The sequence below is a fragment of the Vicia villosa genome, linkage group LG3 (genome assembly GCF_029867415.1).
Source record: "Vicia villosa cultivar HV-30 ecotype Madison, WI linkage group LG3, Vvil1.0, whole genome shotgun sequence".
NCBI classification, from domain to species: domain Eukaryota; kingdom Viridiplantae; phylum Streptophyta; class Magnoliopsida; order Fabales; family Fabaceae; genus Vicia; species Vicia villosa.
This window is the reverse complement of record NC_081182.1, coordinates 204886162-204906014: the sequence shown is the minus strand read 5'-3', so window position 1 is coordinate 204906014 and position 19853 is coordinate 204886162. Positions and strand designations below refer to the sequence as shown.

General features: G+C 27.8%; 2 protein-coding genes and 1 long non-coding RNA gene across 4 annotated transcripts; all 3 read left to right on the top strand.

The window, feature by feature from the left end:
* Nucleotides 1-2354: 2354 nt before the first annotated feature.
* LOC131659771 (putative disease resistance RPP13-like protein 1) lies at nt 2355-5401 on the top strand. The gene is made up of 2 exons (XM_058928915.1): nt 2355-4801; nt 5316-5401. The coding sequence occupies exons 1-2, from the start codon at nt 4177-4179 to the stop codon at nt 5399-5401; spliced, it is 711 nt and encodes a 236-aa protein (XP_058784898.1). The 5' UTR covers nt 2355-4176.
* On the top strand, nt 2424-4167 carry LOC131659772 (putative disease resistance RPP13-like protein 1). Its single transcript, XM_058928916.1, has 2 exons — nt 2424-2446; nt 2517-4167. Exons 1-2 carry the CDS (start codon nt 2424-2426, stop codon nt 4165-4167), a joined length of 1674 nt encoding a protein of 557 aa, XP_058784899.1.
* A 7200-nt stretch (nt 5402-12601) lies between the features above and the next one.
* On the top strand, nt 12602-14453 carry LOC131593366 (uncharacterized). Of its 2 annotated transcripts, XR_009280929.1 has the most exons (4): nt 12602-12918; nt 13096-13205; nt 13640-13727; nt 13984-14453. It is a non-coding gene; the product is annotated as an uncharacterized LOC131593366 (long non-coding RNA). The 2 variants fall into 2 exon arrangements; XR_009280928.1 differs by lacking the exon at nt 13640-13727.
* The last annotated feature ends 5400 nt before the right edge of the window (nt 14454-19853 follow it).

Genomic DNA, 19853 nt, shown 5'->3' with positions numbered 1-19853 from the left:
AGGTCTGTTAAAGGTTGTTAATCATCTATCTTTCACAAAAATTATTAAATTTTTTTTGGCAATGATAAAAGTTTCTTCTCTTTCTCTTGATAATCACATACACTACCTTTTTTGGCAATGATAAAAGTTTCCGTCATACGTCTCCTGAAAAACAGTGTGTAAAGAAAATATATCTTGGCTGCAATTATATATTTATTGCATTTAAATCTTACGAGTTTTAGAATATGCTGTGGCTTATTAAAGTGCTCATTTGAATAATGAAATATACTTTAATTTGAAATAAGAGTGAAGACCCATTTTGGTCCCTCACAAAAATCACACAACCCAAATTAGTCCCTCACAAAAAAAAGGACTCGATTTAATCCCTTACAAAATTTAACCGGACCATATTAGTCCTTATGTTAATATTTTTACCAAATCGGTTTTTTTCATACTTTTAAACCGTGACTGGACTGCCATGTTGACTTTTATTTTTTATTTTTTATTTTTTAAAATACTAAATTAATTTTTAATTATAATTTCATTTTTCATTTATACTCAAATTCAAATCCGTTCAAGTTAAATAATAGTCACTTTACAACTATACAAGTCAATTTATATTGTTAATATTATTAATAATGAATACTTAAGTTAATAATTTAGAACAAATATTTACTTATTTCAAATAACAAAAAAATAAATATTTACTAATTTTAAATAATACAAAAATTTAAAAATAAAACTAATAAAATATAAATCCTAAATAAAATTAATCAAATAAAAATAAATTAATTTATATTTAATTGAATTACTATTAAATTAATTGATTACTATTTAGTTTGTATTAACTAAATAATTTTAAAAATTAATTTATTATTTAACTTAAATTTATTAAATATTTTAATAATTAGTTGAATTACTATTAAACTAATTAATTATTATTTAATTTGAATTAATTTGAAATAAATAAATATTTATTTGTGTGTTATTTAATTTCAATTACATATAATTTAATTTATTTCTAATTGATTAAATATATTGATGTTTTACATTTAATAAATTTTATTTTTAAATTGGTGTATTATTTGAAATTAGTAAATCAAAGAGGTTCGAAACTCCATTGATATAAATTTTATAATTTTTGTTTTAAATTCATAATTATTTAATATTATTAAAAATCTTGAAAATTATTTTTTATGAATGCCTATTGGCCTAGTGGTAAAGACTTAAGATATTGTTTAATAGTATTGAGTTCGATTCCTTATAAAAAACAATTTTGTATTTTTGATATTATTAAATCAGAATTGTTTAAAAATTAAATTATAATTAAAAATTAATTTAATATTTAAAAAATGAAAATAAAAAATAAAAGCCAATGTGACAGTCCAGTCACGGTTTAAAAATATAAAAAAACCGATTTGATAAAAATATTAACAGAAGGACTAATATGGTCCGGTTAAATTTTGTAAGGGATTAAATTGAGTCTTTTTTTTTTCGAGGGACTAATTTGGGTTGTGTGATTTTTGTGAGGGACCAAAATGGGTCTTCACTCTTGAAATAATTTAAAATGATGACATAATAATTAAAACCATTGAGACAACTCTATATCAAGCACAGAGGGAAGTTAGAGATTTATCATGGAAATTTAAAGGCATAGTATGTATCATACTCTCACATTCTTGAGTTTTTCTTTCAAAGATAGCAATTGTGGTCCAATGCGGCTATGAAGGCTACTGCATTAGCAATATTGCGGCGTGTTGTGCAATATGACGGATCATTATTTAAAAAAAAATTTTATAAGGACTAAAATTGTACGATAGGTTATTTATGACAAAACATTATTGTTCATCACACTCATCTCTCAAATTTCTTTATTTTGTGTTACAGAAAAATCATAGCAGAACATATTACTGGAGCCTTTATTTATTTCAAATGATTTTTGATCGGTTGGCTTCAAGTAATTTCACAGACTATATCCATAGAGGAAAACTTGACAAGTTGGTGGAGGAACTTGAGTCTACACTCGATTCTATCAACCAAGTGTTGCTAAAACAATACCAAATCCCAAACGTCAAGAAATGGCTTGGCGATGAGAAACATGCTATGTATGAGGCTGACCAACTTCTGGAACAGATATCTTCTGATGCATCGCTCAAGAAGATGAAAGTAGAATCTCAACCTTCTACTAGCAGCAAATTTCTTGGCTATTTTTCTGCTTTTAATAATTCATTTGAATCTTCGATCAAAGAATTGCTAAAGAATCCAAAAATATGCTGAGCAAAAATATGTGTTTGGATTGAAAAATAGAACTTGGGCTCGTAATGAAGATGGAGTCATCTCGAAACCTTTAGAAAGACCGCCAACTTCATACTTGGTGGACGCATCCCGCATATATGGTAGGGACGATGAGAAAGATGAAATGGTCAAAATTTTAGTGTCAAACAATGGCAGTGACAACCAAACACCTGTATCTAGCATAGTTGGTCTAGGTGGGATGGGTAACCCACCTTTGCTAAGCTCGTGTACAATGAACGTAGGATTGAGGATCATTTTGAACTTAAAGCATGGGTTTATGTTTCCGAACCTTTTGATGTTGTTGGACTCACCAAAGCAATTCTCAAGTCTTTTAAATCTTCAGCAGATGATGAATCAATTTTCAATTTACTCCAAGATAAACTACAACACATACTAACGGGTAAGAAATACCTGCTTGTTTTAGATGATATCTGCAATGGGAACGCAGATTATTGGGAGCAGTTACTACTTCCCTTTAACCATGGATCTTTTGGAAGTAAGATTATTGTGACGACACGTGACAAGGAGGTAGCATATGTCCTGAATTCCACCAAAATATTTGATTTACAACAATTAGACAAAAGAGATTGTTGGAGTTTATTTGTGACACATGCGTTTCATGGAAAGAACACGAGTGAATATCCAAGTCTGGAATCAATTGGCAAGAAAATAGTAAACAAGTGTGGAGGTTTACCTCTAGCAGTAAAAACAATGGGCCAACTCTTGCGAAAAAAATTCTCTCAACATGAATGGATAAAGATATTGGAGACTGATATGTGGTGTTTATCAGATGTTGACAACAACATTAATCCGGTGCTGAGATTGAGTTACCATAATCTCCCTTCCAATCAGAAGCGTTGTTTTTCTTTTTGTTCTATATTTCCCAAAGGTAGTCGTTTTGGCAAAGATGAGTCAATCAAGCTTTGGATGGCTGAAGGTTTGTTGAAGTGTTGCGGAGCAGGAAAAAGTGAAGAAGAATTGGGTAATGAAATTTTCAGTGATCTTGAGTCAATTTCTTTTTTCCAACAACCATACCATCTAATAGTTGGTAGATATAAGAACCACTTTGTCATGCACGATCTTATCAATGATTTAGCAAATTCAGTATCAGAAGATTTTTTTGTGCAAATAAATGGTTGTATGGTGGAAGGTATTCCTGAAAGGACACGTCACATTCGGTGCTCTCTTCAATTAACTTATGTTGATAAATCACTAGAGCCAATTTGTCAGCTTAAGGGACTACGTAGTCTGTTACTAAAAGGCGATGGATCTATATTGATAAGCAACGACGTGCAACGTGATATGTTTTCACAACTAAAATATTTGCGAATGTTATCAATCAATGGTTGTGGCCTCTCAGAGCTAGTTGACGAGATAAGCAATTTAAAGCTTCTGCGTTATCTAGACCTTTCTTACACTCAGATTACAAGCTTACCTGACGCCATTTGTATGTTGTGTAATATGCAAACACTCTTGTTAGGAAACTTTGATAAATTGACTGAGCTCCCTTCAAATTTTTCCAAACTCATCAATTTACGTCATCTTAAACTCCCTTATTCTTTAAAGAAGATGCCAAAGCATATAGGAAATTTAAGCAATCTCCAGGCCTTGCGTTATTTTAAGGTGGAAGAGCAAAACGGATCTGATCTTAAAGAGTTGGAGAAACTTAACCATCTTCATGGAACACTTCAAATTACAGGGCTGGGTAATGTCATTGATCTTGTAGATGATGCGGCAACAATTTTGAAAAATAAAAAGTATTTAGAAGAAATACTCATGACATTTAATGGCGGAAGAGAAGAAATGAGGGGTTCATATGTTGTAAGACAAGTGTCTATCTTGGATGCCCTTCAACCGAGTAGCAACTTGAAGAGGCTCACCATTAAGAACTAACGTGGCAATATGTTTCCTTCTTGGCTAAACGGTTGTCATTTACCCAACTTAATATCTCTTAAACTGCAGAATTGTAGATCATGTTCCCATTTTCCACCACTTGGACAACTCCCATCTCTCAAGGAGCTTTCTATTTCAAGCTGTAACGGAATAAAGATCATTGGCGAAGAGTTTTATGGCAGTAACTCAATAAATGTTCCGTTCAAGTCCTTAGAAGTTTTGGAGTTTGAGAGGATGAACAACTGGGAAGAATGGTTATGTATTGGAGGGTTTCCTGTGCTTAAAAGTCTTTGTATAAGAAATTGTCCCAAGTTGAAAAGAGCTCTGCCTCAATATCTTCCTTCTTTAGAAAAGCTGAAGATTTTTAGCTGCGGAGAGTTGGAAGTGTCAATTCCTAAGGCTGATAATATCATAGAGTTAGAGGTAAAGGGATGTGATCGGATTTTGATAAATAAACTGTCATCCAGCTTGAAAAAGTTTGTCCTTAGTGGAATTCGGTACGCTGAATTCTCCCAAGCACATAATTTAATCAACAATCCCATTTTGGAAGGATCGGAGTTGGATTTGGGTTGCTATAATTCTCTTCACACACTATGTTTAAAAGGCTGGAACTTCTCCCTTGTTCTCTACACTTGTTCACGATGTCATACCCCAAAATTTGCCCGATCAGATCTATATCTTTTAATTCATCAAGGGTCAAAATTAAGAGTCATGGGGTTTGACATTCCTATTGTCGAACCCGCCCTCTTATAAAATATCCTGAGAACAAAATGGGGTGCGATTAACAGGTGTTTCAAGGGTTTCATCATTTGTTAATATTATTTTTCTTTTACTAACATTTACATTTTTTTTGGATTATTATTAATAATTTTTATTACTTCTAACTATTAGTATTTAATATTATTAATTTTATTATTAATATTAATATTAATATTAGGTGATATTATTATTAAGATTATTATTAGAATTTATATTATTAGATTTATTAAATATTATTGTTATTTGTTTATTATTATTATCATTCATAATAAAACTAGTAAAGGACCCATGCATGCGCACGGGTCGCGCAAAATCGATATATATGAATTAAGAGAAAAATAAATGTCTTAAATGATAATTGTCATATAAATATTAATTTAATTTTTCAGGTTGTAGTTGTCATGATATACATAGAATTTACGTTGAAGAATGTATGAGAATAATTATATCAATAATTGACATTTTTCATTCATAAAATGCTCGCGTGTCCTCCACGTCTCACCTATGTGGTTTTGTAGGGCAGGATAACGTTTTATGACCCATGTATCCATTTATAAAAATATTTGAAATTTATTTCCATTTATATAAAAAAATTGTTTCAACAATTGACTTTTTTTCGTTTATAAAAATACTTGAAATTTATTTTCATTTATATAAAAAAAATGTATCAACAATTGACTTTTTCCCGTTTATAAAAGTATTTGTAACTTACTCTCATTTATAAAAATAATCGTATCAATCGTTGACTTTTTCATGTATATAAAAATATTTGTAACTTAGTCTCGTTTTTAAAAATAATTGTATTAAGGTAGAATTTCTCCGTTTATAAAAATATTTGTAACTTATTCTCATTTATAAAAATAAGTGTATCAACAGTTGAATTTTTCCCGTTTATAAAAATATTCGTAACTTATTTCTGTTTATAAAAATAATTTATCAATAATTGACTTTTCTCGTCTATAAAAAATATCTATAACATATTACCGTTTATAAAAATAATTGTATCAACAATAAACTTTTTTCTGTTTATAAAAATATTTGCAACTTATTCTAAAATAATTATTCTCTTTTATATTATTGAATTAACTAATTAATATTTTAAATGTATCCCTTAAATTAAACATGGGGATTATTGATAATTAATAATGAAAACTATAGCAAAATTTATAAATTATATATAAATATAAGTATTTTTTTATGAAATAACAATTAAAAAGAATTTAATAAATATTTATTGATACCGAAAGATAGTTTTAAACAATTGTGAAATTATCAATCTATCTTTTTAAAATAATTTTGTAATTTCGCATAATCCAATTAATTATTAGTTGTCAACGTAAATTATTTTTATTTTTCTTAAAAGTAAAAGAAAAAATAATTATTTTGTATTTACCTTTTTTAATTTGATTTTCCATTAAAGAAATCTAATATTCACGTTTTCAATTTATCCACTTTTAAATTAACTCTCATTATCATAAAAATGATTTAACCTACAATCATGTTTCCAAAAAGTTATTTTTAATTGATTTATAATAAATAATAAAAATTAAATTTTTAATATTTTTTATTACAAAAAATCTAATACCCTAACAGATTTGATTTGCTGTTGAAAAATAATATTTTATCAATAATTGACTTTAATATAATTCACTTATCTCTACTATTTTAGTATAATTTTATTTAAAAATTAAATTAATTTTTTTTATTTGTTAATAGAAAGAATAAAATATTTGGAGTTTCTAACCTTAGATAAATCAATCTCGATTTTGTGTGAAATGGAAGTGATTCATAGAATCGAAATATATAAACTCTCCATTCATTTATGAATTTTGTGTGAGAATCTTTAATATATTAAAACCCAATATATAAACTCTCCATTCATTTATGAATTTTGTGTGAGAATCTTTAATATATTAATAATTATTATTATATAATTAATTTTTAATTAATAAATTTTTAACGCAAAATCACATTTAGGTACTAAAAAAGATTATTAAATTGTTTTAATTATGATAATTAAGTAAAATTGATAGTATACTTACTTTATTGTATTAAAAATAGATTGCATTAAATATATTCATTTAAAAAATGGTTAATATATTTAATAGATTTATTTTATTTATTAATCTTTAGATAGTATCATAGTATCATATTATCATTTTGATTAATCTTTTTCACAATAAGACCTGTGAAAATAAGAAAAAAATGAAATCTGTTAACAATATTTTCAAAACTGTAATAATAATTATATTCGATTAGAAACTTTAATGATTAAAATTATCATTTGAAAAATTATTCATATTGTTTAATTTTATTCCTCTATTTTCTATGTTATGGAAGATATAAAGACAATGAAAACTGAAGAAAAAATATAATATAGGACTAAAAGTAAAAATAAAATAAATGAAAGTAATTATGAAAATAGTTAAGATAAAAATTACAATTAAGGTGTGAAAAATAGTTTAATTATTATTAATTAGTATAAGAATATAATTATGGTGATAATTGATTCCTTATTAGTTTAATATAGCTATTAATTGTTTTTATTATGAAAATACAATTAATTAGTTTGATTGCTATAAGAAATAATTTCATAATTATTATTAGACATCTCATATGTTTCTTTACGGCGTGTATATCTTTAGTAGAATACATATAAAAGAAGATTAATAATGTAGACAAATAAGTGATCAAATATATTTATTGGTTAGAAATAATGATTATATTAATTGGTATTCAATAACACTCATGTGAAATAAATTTTAAAACTAAATATGTTTTACATTTTATTCCTATACATTTTGTTCTAAGTCAAAAACAAATTTGAAAAACTAAAATAAAATTGAATTAATTAATTAATATTTTAAATGTATCCCGTAAAATTAAATGACAGTGTTATAATATATTGAATAAGATTTATAATTGATATATTAAATTATTGTTTTAAATATAAAAAAGAAGAATAAATTTGTGTGTTTCATAAGAAATTTTTTTGTCACTCGTTTTTTTTTTTGTATTAACAAATATTTGTATCATATTTTCGTATAAATGCTAACATTTTAATAAAAAAATATTAATTGGTATTCAATAACACTCATGTGAAATAAATTTTAAAACTAAATATGTTTTACATTTTATTCCTATACATTTTGTTCTAAGTCAAAAACAAATTTGAAAAACTAAAATAAAATTGAATTAATTAATTAATATTTTAAATGTATCCCGTAAAATTAAATGACAGTGTTATAATATATTGAATAAGATTTATAATTGATATATTAAATTATTGTTTTAAATATAAAAAAGAAGAATAAATTTGTGTGTTTCATAAGAAATTTTTTTGTCACTCGTTTTTTTTTTTGTATTAACAAATATTTGTATCATATTTTAGTATAAATGCTAACATTTTAATAAAAAAATACTAATATTTTAATATAAAAATGCTAATATTTTTTCAAGTCAATTTTATTTTTCGTTGTATCATGTCATAATATCATATATTATTTTTATCAAATATATGATATTTTTGTTTTAAAAAATTATTTAAAAAATTACATATAATTGATTGAATTAATTTTTATAGAAAAAAAGGGTCAATACCAACTTTCTGTTTGTACGAAATATTTGATATTTTTATGAATATTAAAGAAATAAATTAAAATTAAAATTAATATCAACTATTTTTTCATGGATATTAAAATAATGAATATAAATTAAAATTAATGTCAACCTTATAATAGTGCATGTTTAGGTAATGAAGGCATTGAAAATATGAGAATATGTTTGTATGCATTTAATTTTTAATTCTATATAAAATCTTTTTTGTACGTTTATTTTTAATTATTTCATACTTTTCTGATTCCTCCATTTGAGTTTGAATTATGTCAAGATATTATTTATTTTATTTGTATTGCTTTTAGATATTGAAAAACTTTGTACCTATAAAATGAATTTTTATCACCTAAATTCAATTATTATCACCTACAGCTAATATCTACCTCTATTGGGTCATTTAATTTTTCAACATGTGGATGAATGTATATAAAATCAATCTATTCTTTTGTTTAACACATTCAGTTTAATCAGTATAACTTTAAATAAAAAATATTAAAAGACAACATTGATTATGACAAAAAATAAATAAAATAGTTAAATGATTATATTAGACAATAAAACTTTTCTTATAAAATTGATATGATTTCAGATGAATTGTTCCATATATTATGAAGGGTTTAATATTAAGAATTGCATTTGGTGTGAGTCGTGCGTGATTAGAATAAAAGTTAATAATGATGGTAATTAATTGAGTCTTGATGTATAATATTTGTGAGAAATCATATAGGGCATGAATTGATTTATTAGAGCAATCAATTAATAGATTTATTATAAATGCTTTCATTTTTTGTGAGTATCATAGGTTATTATAATAGTAAATGTCATAGTTAAAAATAAATATATTTTCTTTCCTTAAATAAATATTATAATTACAATTATTAAAAGTTTAGATTTTAATTTGCATATATATAGTATTAAGTTTTTATGTCAAATTACAAATATTGTTTTTTTTATCAAATTATAAATATTGTTTTATAATTTAATAGTTATTATTATTATTATCGATTTGATTATACCATGGTCTCAAATTTTTGTTGTTTTGTAATTAAGAGAGTTGTGTTGAAAACATATTAACTTAAATATATTTAGTCTTCCTATCACAATATAGCCATAACAAATAAAATAAAGATAATAATAATTTGAAGGGTTGTGAATGTTTCCAAGAGAATGATTGCAAAATGGTGTTGAAATTGGTTTATGCACGTGAAACGTGATGGAGAGCCGCCAAAAATGCATTGGAAGTGGAATAGTTCAACATAATTTTTTTTACTAATAATTTTTTCACGAGAATAACAATGAGTGTATAATTGTAATTGGCCTCATTAAATGTGATATTTCAAACTTCCCAATTATCAATAGTTATTATTTTATTATTTTAATTATTTTAATTTAATTATTTAAAACTATTAATGACTATCATTAGGGGTGGGAATAGGCCAGGCCGGCCTACAGGGGCCTACGGCCCAGCCTACATAGGCCTAGGCCAGGCCTATTTAATAAATAGGTCAGGCTTAGGCTTTTTTAAAAGCCTATTTCATTAAATAGGCCAGGCTTAGGCTACTAAAAAAGCCTATGAAGCCTTATAGGCCGGCCTATATTTTCATATATATTAAAGATATGTTAAATAAGTTGGTCCATGTATGCATATATTAGAAGAAAAAAAGCTAAATAGACTACCCTATATATATATATATATATATATATATATATATATATATATATATATATATATATATATATATATATATATATATATATATATATATATATATATATATATATATATATATAACAAATGCTAAATAGGTCCACTTATATATGTATATATAGGTCGACCTACAAGACTTCTTAAATTATATAAATTAATTGAAAACTTTAATGAGATACAGGCTTTTTATATAGGCTTTCAGGCCAGGCTTTTAAAAAGGCCAGACCAGGCCAAAAAACCGAGCCTATGATAGGCCTTAGGCCAGACTTAGGCCTTCTAAGTTTATCGTAGGCCAGACTCATGCCTTCTAAAGCCTAGCCTAGCCTAGCCTAACCTCAAAATCTAATTAATCTATTGATTTGATCTTTATTAAAATGTAATAAGATGACATTCGTTTTCTTATATTGATTGTAGAAGTATAAATCTCTCCCATCCATTATTTTATATTTTTATTTTTATTAGGTTATAAATCTGTTATACATATTTTATATTTAAATTTCTATTAGAATTTTGAATCTGTATAGATTGTTATTGCTGCAAATTTCAAATCTTGCTCTATAAATTTTTTATTGTCGTCAGAATCAATTATAATTTATTGTTATCTTAACTCAATTTTTCGTTATAAAATAATGAAACAGAAACTTAACTTTTCGTTATTATATTTTAAATAACTTTAATAATTTAAGTCAATCTTAACTCAATTTTAAAATAATGTAATAAAAATTAAACTTTTTGTTACTATATTTTAAACAATTTTAGTGACACCGTTTCATAGAAATACACCTTTGTCAACATGAAAAGAATGCTATCAGAGAATCACATACACATGGCAACGCAGTTGATATGTTTTGTCAATAACATTAATAATTTAAAGAAATTAATTCAACAATCACTCAAAAAAATTTTATCCTTCATATACATGAAACTAAATTGGAGCAGCTCCTCCTGTAATTTTTAGAGAAAAGTTCAGAGGTGACCATCAATTTTACCTCATGAAATTGAATGCATATGTATTCTAAAACATTAGCAGGTAGAAAAATAAAGTCATATATCCAGACTAATGTATTCTAAGAGATTGACATCTTGCTTTTGATGCAACAAATGCAGTCAATATTTTATCAAAGATTAAAATAAATCAACATTAAATTTAAAATTTAGGAAGTGACACAATAGAGAACAAATCATAAATCTCTTATAAAACTTTGATGAATTAATAAGCTGGAGAAAAACCTAATTAGTTTTTGCTCTTACATCACCACTTATAATGATGTTATGAACCCAACCGAAATAAAACAACCACCAGTTTCAATCTTTGGAACGGTATTGAAGCCACGATTTTGACAACATCCAGACCAACGCTTCCTCTGTACAGATCGGAAAAAAAAGACAACGAATCAGCCATCACCATCCAATTAAAGCATATGAAAAAATACCTAAAAGTTAAGAAACAATTTACATTAGGTTAATAAACACAAATCCTCTAAAACCTAAATGGTTCAATCGTATGCATAAATGATGGGTGGTGATTAAAGGGGAATTTTGTTATGCAACCATGCTGCGAATTTAAGAAGACCAAGATCCATTGGTATGAATTGCAGATAGAAAGGAAAACATGGAAAAAAATTCGAGGGAAAACAGTGAAGACGAACAACAACATTCTGTAATGAAGGAATGGTTGAAAAAAATCTGGAAGTGGGACGAAATCAGATGCCATAATATATAGATTAATGAGAGTATAATTTGAAGAGTTTTGTAGAATTCTAAGAGGAGGATGAATGGAAATAGTTTTGTACAGTTCCAATGAGGTTTGTGATAAAGCATGCTGCAAATTGATATTTTCCAAACGGTAGTAATGATGGTAGATTAAGGAGAGAAAATTGAAGGGTTTCTCAGACATCTAAGAGGAGAAGCATGGAGGTTGTTTTGCTGTACTCCAAGGAATTTTGCACAATTCCAAAGAAGTTTTACACGTTAGTAATGATGAAAAAATATAAAAGGGTTACTGAAAGGTTACCCAATGATTAAGGAATATAATTTATTAATTAAAATAATAAAGGAGATGCAATTACCGTTATGTCCCCGATTATCACCCTCAAATTGGTGATTAGAGGGATAATGATAGGATTTCATATGTATTCTACTTTATTATATTAAAAGTAGATAGCAAGATGAGAATTTGGGCAAATTTGCCACTTGGCAACCCCATATCTCTTCTTCTATTTTTAACTCTCCTATAAATGGAAACTTCCCTTAATTGTATTTTATTATAATTTTTTTATTATTTTCTTTTCTCTCATTACTTAATAGCATGACTAAATACAAATAACCAAATTCACCTTATAATTGTTTTCTTTCACGCTTGCGACTTTTCACTATCTGCAGCAATTTCACATTCTCTTCCCAATGCTCCTTTCTTATTATCAATGCAAATCCTTCAATTCTATTTTATCTTCTTCCAATTCCTAATCATCAACCATTATTTTCTCATTTCCTCCATCTTAACCCTTCCTCTCTCTCTCTCCCCTTTTAAATTTCCCGTTGACGTTGAAGATTTGGTTTATGTAGTGCAATTTAAGGAAAGGGGAGAACGATTCCTTCTTTTTCTTCTTCAAGTAAAGGTGGTCTGAAAACTTATTGAGTTGGTGACAAGTCCGACGGCAAATTTGTCGGTAGGTTATGCTATCAATTACCGAGGAAAGGTTGTTTGAAAATTAGGGTTTATAAAAATTTATCATTTTTCACAATTGGGGTTTATAAAATTTACTTGGAAGTATAATTTTTCTGGTTTTTATTTTCTGGTTTTAACAAATTGCAATGGATTTTAAAAGTTTCTTCTGGTTTCGCAGATTGTACGTGTAGATTTGGTGCCATTGATTTGCACGTCGCGGTGGTTAATCTGCATTTACACTGTATGATTTGGATTCTACGGTGGTTCTGAGTTGTGTCGTCGATGGCGGTGAGTATGGCTTTTCTGTTTGTTTTTAACTTAGAACCACCTTAGAAAGGCTGAAAATGCTCTTATAGAAGCTTTGGATGAGCTTTGGATTAAATTGTTACTTGCAGTTTTATGAATTTGCTTGCATCCATTTTCGATTATAGAAAAGAAAACACTTATTTCTCACTGTTTTTGTCTTAACAGTAGAGTTAGGTCAATTCTTCATGTTAACACATTTGTTTTCATTTTGTTTTCTATAATATCAGTGTTTATCAGACTTTTTTTCATCATTTTTTGTTATGTTATTTATTACTTTGCATTTCCTATGACTTTGTATATATATCAAGATCTGTTATTTGTCAAGTGCTCATTAAGGTTGGTTAAAGAATGGTTGTTAAAAGTAACTGAATTTCTCTTTATAGTTAAATTAACAGTATTTTATTTCTGTCTTATAGAATGAAAGTAATTGGTGAGATTTTCATGTGACGAGAAATAGATTTGTCATACCGCTTACCAGAAAATGTTGCAATAGTAACTCTCGAGGTAGGGCTGGTGTAACTTAGAACTCATTTATAAATTCCTCATTCTGTAGGGAATAAAGATATACAGTATCATCTCATCAAAGAATCACCTAAAAGAACATGAAGCATGAAATCCAAAATATGTTGATTTTTTTAACATAAACTTTTGATGGTTTATATGATTTTATGTTAAGCTATCTTATTGTAATTTGTAAGCTCTTGGTAACGGAGAAGTCCTTCTTTGACTGATGCACTTATTTGATGTATATTCTCTTTAGATTTCACCGCATCCTACGCCTTCTGATGCAAATGAGCCTATATTGTCAAGTCATAGTGAAATAAGGCCAGAAATCACAACATGCTCATACTAAAATAACATGCCCATGCTGAAATAAGGCCAAAAATCAAGAATTTTTTAGAAGCTGAAAGTAAAGCCGGTGAAGAGCAAGTCGATGAGCATGCAGATAATGGGAACTCAGATTCACAGCAAAACATGTTTTTCTTGGATGCTGATCATTTTCCTAAATTGCTAGGCATGCTACACATAGAAACAACATTTTTAGAAATTGCTATGCATGATAGCTCTCATTTTTTTGTACGATGAAGAATTAAAGGAAGGAATTGTTTGGTTCACATTCATTGTCTGGGTTTGGGTAGTTACAATACTATCTAGGTGTTTATAGGGTGGAGGTAATTCTCTTGAAATGTATTCAAAACATATAGCGTTTTTCAGATATGGAATTGTGGCTTGGTGTTATATATGTTTTAAGAATTTGAAAGTTCAAAAATAATTTTTTTTGGTGAAATAAAAAATAATTTTAACATAAATGAAACATACCTGCCTTTGGATAATATATAATTTTATTTTATTTGTTTAATCTATTTTTATTTAGTTCTAATTTAAATTACTTTTTTAATTTTATTTATAATTTTGTGTTGTTATGAATCTTTTAATAATTTGTTTAATTTGATCTTATCATTATACTAAGCCAAGTATGTTTTGTAATTTGATCTTATAACAAAATATTTATAAACGGAAAAAGGATAAAATTGATCTTATCATTTATTATTGTTTCCGTTTATAATTCTCATTTTATATTTTAAAAAGGATATATAATTATTATTTGAAGATAGTCCATATATCTTAAACATTACTTTAATATTTTAATAAACATATTAAGATCTTAAAAAATATTTTAAAAATTATATATAATTATTGTTTGATCTTATCATTTATTATTGTTTGATATAATAATTCCTATTAAAAATCATTAAAAAGGATAAAATCAAATCAATCAATAATAAATATCTATTTTTTGAAATATTATGGACTATTATAATAAACATTAAAAAAGGATAAAATCAAATCAATCAAATGTTTTGAAACGGTGTTATTTAATTTTTATAAACGGAAACAAATTTACTATTGATTCAAATATTTTTATAAATAATGGAAAAACAAAAATAATATTTAGATACGAAAAAAATATATATTATTGATTCAAATATTTTTATATACAGATAAAATTATAGGTATGTTTTTATTTTCTCATTTAAAAAATAATAAATTGTTTTTGTTAAATAATTTTGTCTTTCTTTCATTTCATTTTTATTACATTTTAGAAACAAATGCGCATAGTATACCGACTATAGAAAATAAATTTTGATCAAATTATAAAATATCATTTTTTTAAAACATGAAATTAAAACAATTAAAACGGAAACATAAAGTTATTGATCAAAATATTGAACAATAATAGGAACAAATTTACTATTGGTTCAAATACTTTTAAAATAATTCAAAACAAAAATAATATACATACATACATACATATATATATATATATATATATATATATATATATATATATATATATATATAATGTTAATTCAATTTTTTTATATATCCAAAAAACTATAGGCACTAATTTATTATAACTTTTAGAAATAAAAAACTTTTTTGGTAAAGTAATTTCTTTTATTTCATTTTTATTATATTTTGAAAACAATATCGCGTACCATACCAGTAATCGTGTGAACGCACGAGTATCCCACAAAAAAATGAATGTTTTTATTAATACCACAAAAAATCATAATTGTTTTATTAAATTCTAACACCTCAACTAATCTAAGGATATAAAAAAAACTTTTTTTAAAAATTATTATTTTGGCAAACTAATTTTAAATGACTTAAAACATTTTTATTTGACATTTTAAATCTTATACATTATTTCAAACATGGAATAAAAAAACTAAGTTGTTTTCTAAAAATAAAATCTCTTCAAATCATAACATACTATAAATATTTAAACTTTTTAATTTTTATAATTTCTTTGATAAGATTTTAATCTTTATCATTTTATTCACAAAAATATATAAATATATAAGTTTTCTAAATTAAAATTTCATATAGATTGTTTATTAGAAATAAAGGTCATTTTTAAAATGAGATCTTATTTGTTTATTTCATGACAAGCACCTTTAAATAGAATTTTTGTTTTAATTTCTTAATTGATATTATATATTTAAAGACAAAATTATTTTTTTGTTAACTTACAAAAAAATTTAACAAATTCTATGCTTTTTAAATTAGCATCATAATTTAAAAATTAAAATATTGTTTTAAGTTAAATAAATTAAATTTTTAAGTAATAAAGATATTTTTATAAATAAATTATAGTTTATTATTGATAAAAAAATTGTGTGCAACTAATAACATTGATAGATTTTAATGTTAATATAACTTTATTTGAAAATTATAATTAATTATAAAATAATTTTTTTTAGTATAAAAAATTTTACCCGTGCCTCGCACGGGTACAAACACTAGTTATTATTATTTCAAATACTAATACTATTACTAACCATTATTATTTATTGATATTATTATTATCATATATATTAGGATTATTACTACCAATTAAAAAAAACATTATTATTATTATTATTATTTGGGTTATTTTTAGTTATTGAGTTAGTTGGGCAATAAGCCCATTAGGTATAGAAATAACCTAAATTAACCAACATAAATGTAAGGCTTTCTAAGAGATGCAGAGGGATTGGCCGAAAGAAAGGAGAAAAAAAAACGTTATTCCAGGTTTCAAGAATCACCATTGTTAGATCTTGGAGCTCCATATTTGGGGTCTCTTGATACAAGCAAAATTAATATAAACCGATAATACCATTGGATTCGGAAGGCCATTTTTAGTCAATCCATGACCTTATAATTTATTTATTTGTTGTGTTGCTTGGATTCACGTTTACAGGGATGGCCATGTTGTGTGCATAAGCGTTGAAACGAGGAAGGAGAACCCCCCAGCAGCGCAAGTTTTTTTTTTTTTTTATATATAACGCTTTAATTTTGTATAATAACGTATGAATGTCATCTACTAACAGGCTCAAGAAGTGGCGCGCTTGGCAGGGTTGATTGACTGGTGAGGGAAAGAACTGGGGTTCGATCCCCACATGCGACGCCTAATTTTGATATCTTGTATGCTTTAACCTTCTTACTGATCCAATGCTTCTTACGCACGCGCGCTTACCATAAGCACTCGCTCAGCAACCGTCAGATGTATCTCCATCCAGATCCAACGCCAGCCAAACCAGGGGTGTACCATGGAGCCTCGCGGCCCCACACACCGGATCCAGCGCGTTTCACATAAGGGCGCACATGATGCTCCCTCACATCACAACCATAGGATCATACCAGATCCAGATCTAACGCTCCAGGAGGAAGGCATATACCATGGACCTTCAATAGCGCCACATAGGATAATTGCCAGGTTTCTTTTATTTTTTATTTTATTATTATATGTTATTTATATAATTTTCTTAATTAGGTTAACATATTAATGTATATATAATTTAATTATTTAAATTATGATTAGATGATTTAATTAGGATTAGGATTATAGTTAGGGGTTTAGAATTATTTATTCGATTATGTCGATTATTCGACTTAATTGTTTTTAATTAATTTAACTATATTAAAAATCACAAAAACCCTAAAAAAGGGTTTATTTGTCCATTAGGGTTCACCCAATCCCATTGCCCATTTGGCGAAACATTAACCTTCAATTAATTCTCTCCTCGACCCGACTAAAGCTATTAGTCGCATTAGACGAGAGATAAAACAATAAAACATTAACCTTTATTTTAATCTCTCCTCGACCCGACTAAATCTATTAGTCGCATTAGACGAGAGATAAAAATTAATTATAAATCTAAAACACATTCAATTTGTTGCCCGCGACGATCAATCTATCGATCTGAGTAACCAGCAATGCCCATTAATCTGTTAGCTATACTGATCAAATCTATTGATCACCGCATCTAACAGTGTCATATTAAAGCAGGGTTGTACGCCCAAAACCACATCTAAAACACTAAACCACGATACTACGGATTTACATCCTTTCAAACACTGCGATGTTCACAATTACGATAAGGTAATTCAAAATACCTTCGAACTTCGCATTTCAAAAACTACGATAGGCCATTCAAAAAGCCTTTAAACCTCCATAATCAATTCAAAGGCGTACAACCCTGTGCCCGAACTACGTTGACTCTGATTTTCCATAAGGAGATACGTAGGCACTTGGATAACCAAGGCGAGTCCCCCTCCCTAAAATCTCAATTCACTTAAAATCTCAATTTTGCCCTTTTCACTTCTTTAGCTATTATCCTAAATACTTTAGCCATAAGCTTTAACCTTAGATACAAACCTTAGGAAAGGGTCGAGGGTGCCTAACACCTTCCCTCGACCTGATTATAATAACTTACCCTGAATCTCTTAACTGCGTAGGGTTTCTTATTCGCCCTTCAGAATAGGTGGCGACTCTAAGACTTTTATTTTTAGGGCAGGTTGCTACAGCTGGCGACTCTGCTGGGGATAACTAAAAATGGTGAATTATTATGCTCCTATAGGTTTTGGCAGGGTTTAGGTTTGGCGAATTTTTTTTAGGGTTTGGCTAATTTGCCAAAACTAGGGTTGTGAATTAGGATTTGGGTTTTTCTTTTTTATTTAAATATTTAATTTAATTTACTTATTTATTTATTTACGGTTTTATTTACAGTAATTTTCTTTTTACAGTAATTTTTAAATGTTTATTTAATTATTACTTGTTTTACTGTATTTTCTGGGATATATATATTTGTTGTTAAACCTAAGCGTGGGAATTATATTTAAGACCAGAGGGGAATTACATCGCCTACGAGTCTTATTATAATTCCACTCAGAGTGGGTTGAATACCCGGAAAGGTCTGATACGAGGCTTGACCTTGTTGAGGGCTGGACTTGGTATTTGGCTGATCTCTCTGGGAACCTACCCCTAAAACTCGAACCTCATGGATAAATGAGTTGTTCTAAAATCCAAAGAGACAAAAAGTCTCGGCGGCTACGAACGACCCCATGAGACCTTCTAGAACATACCAATGGGAAGGGTAGGCACCCTAAGCCGTTACGTCGAACCTATGAACCCAGGGCTTATGTGCTTATGTGCTTATTTATGCAATTTATATACTGCGAATGTCTTGCGCTTTAATTTTGCAGGTATACCCACGCGTTCCCTGGCCTGCAGGGACTCTATTGCTAAAACCATGTCCTTCCCACGAAGGACACCTCCATTTAGGCACGTTGATTGGCCTCTCGATGGCCATGAGACCTAGTGACTGTCATGAACGGTCACTCCACGCCTGTATCTACACACTCCCTAGCCTGTAGGGACTTTCCTTATATATCTTTGTATTATTACAACTACGTGTCCTTCCCACAAAGGACATCCTCGTTTACGCACGTCAATTGGCCTCTCGATGGCCATGCGATTTAGTGACTGTCTTGAACGGTCACCCCGTGCTTACATTTTTCATCCCTATCCTATGGGGATTTTACTTCTAAAATCGCATCATTCGTTCGAAGGATATCTTCGGTTATGCACGTCGATTGGCCTCTCGATGGCCATGCGATCTAGTGACTGTCTTGAACGGTCACCCCGTGCTTACATCTACGCGTTCCCTCGCCTGTAGGGATTCTATTTCTAAAATCAAACCCTTCGTACGAAGGACATCTTTTTTAGCATACATCAATTGGCCTCTCGATGGCCATACGATCTAGTGACTGTCTTGAACGGTCACTCTGTGCTTGCCTCTA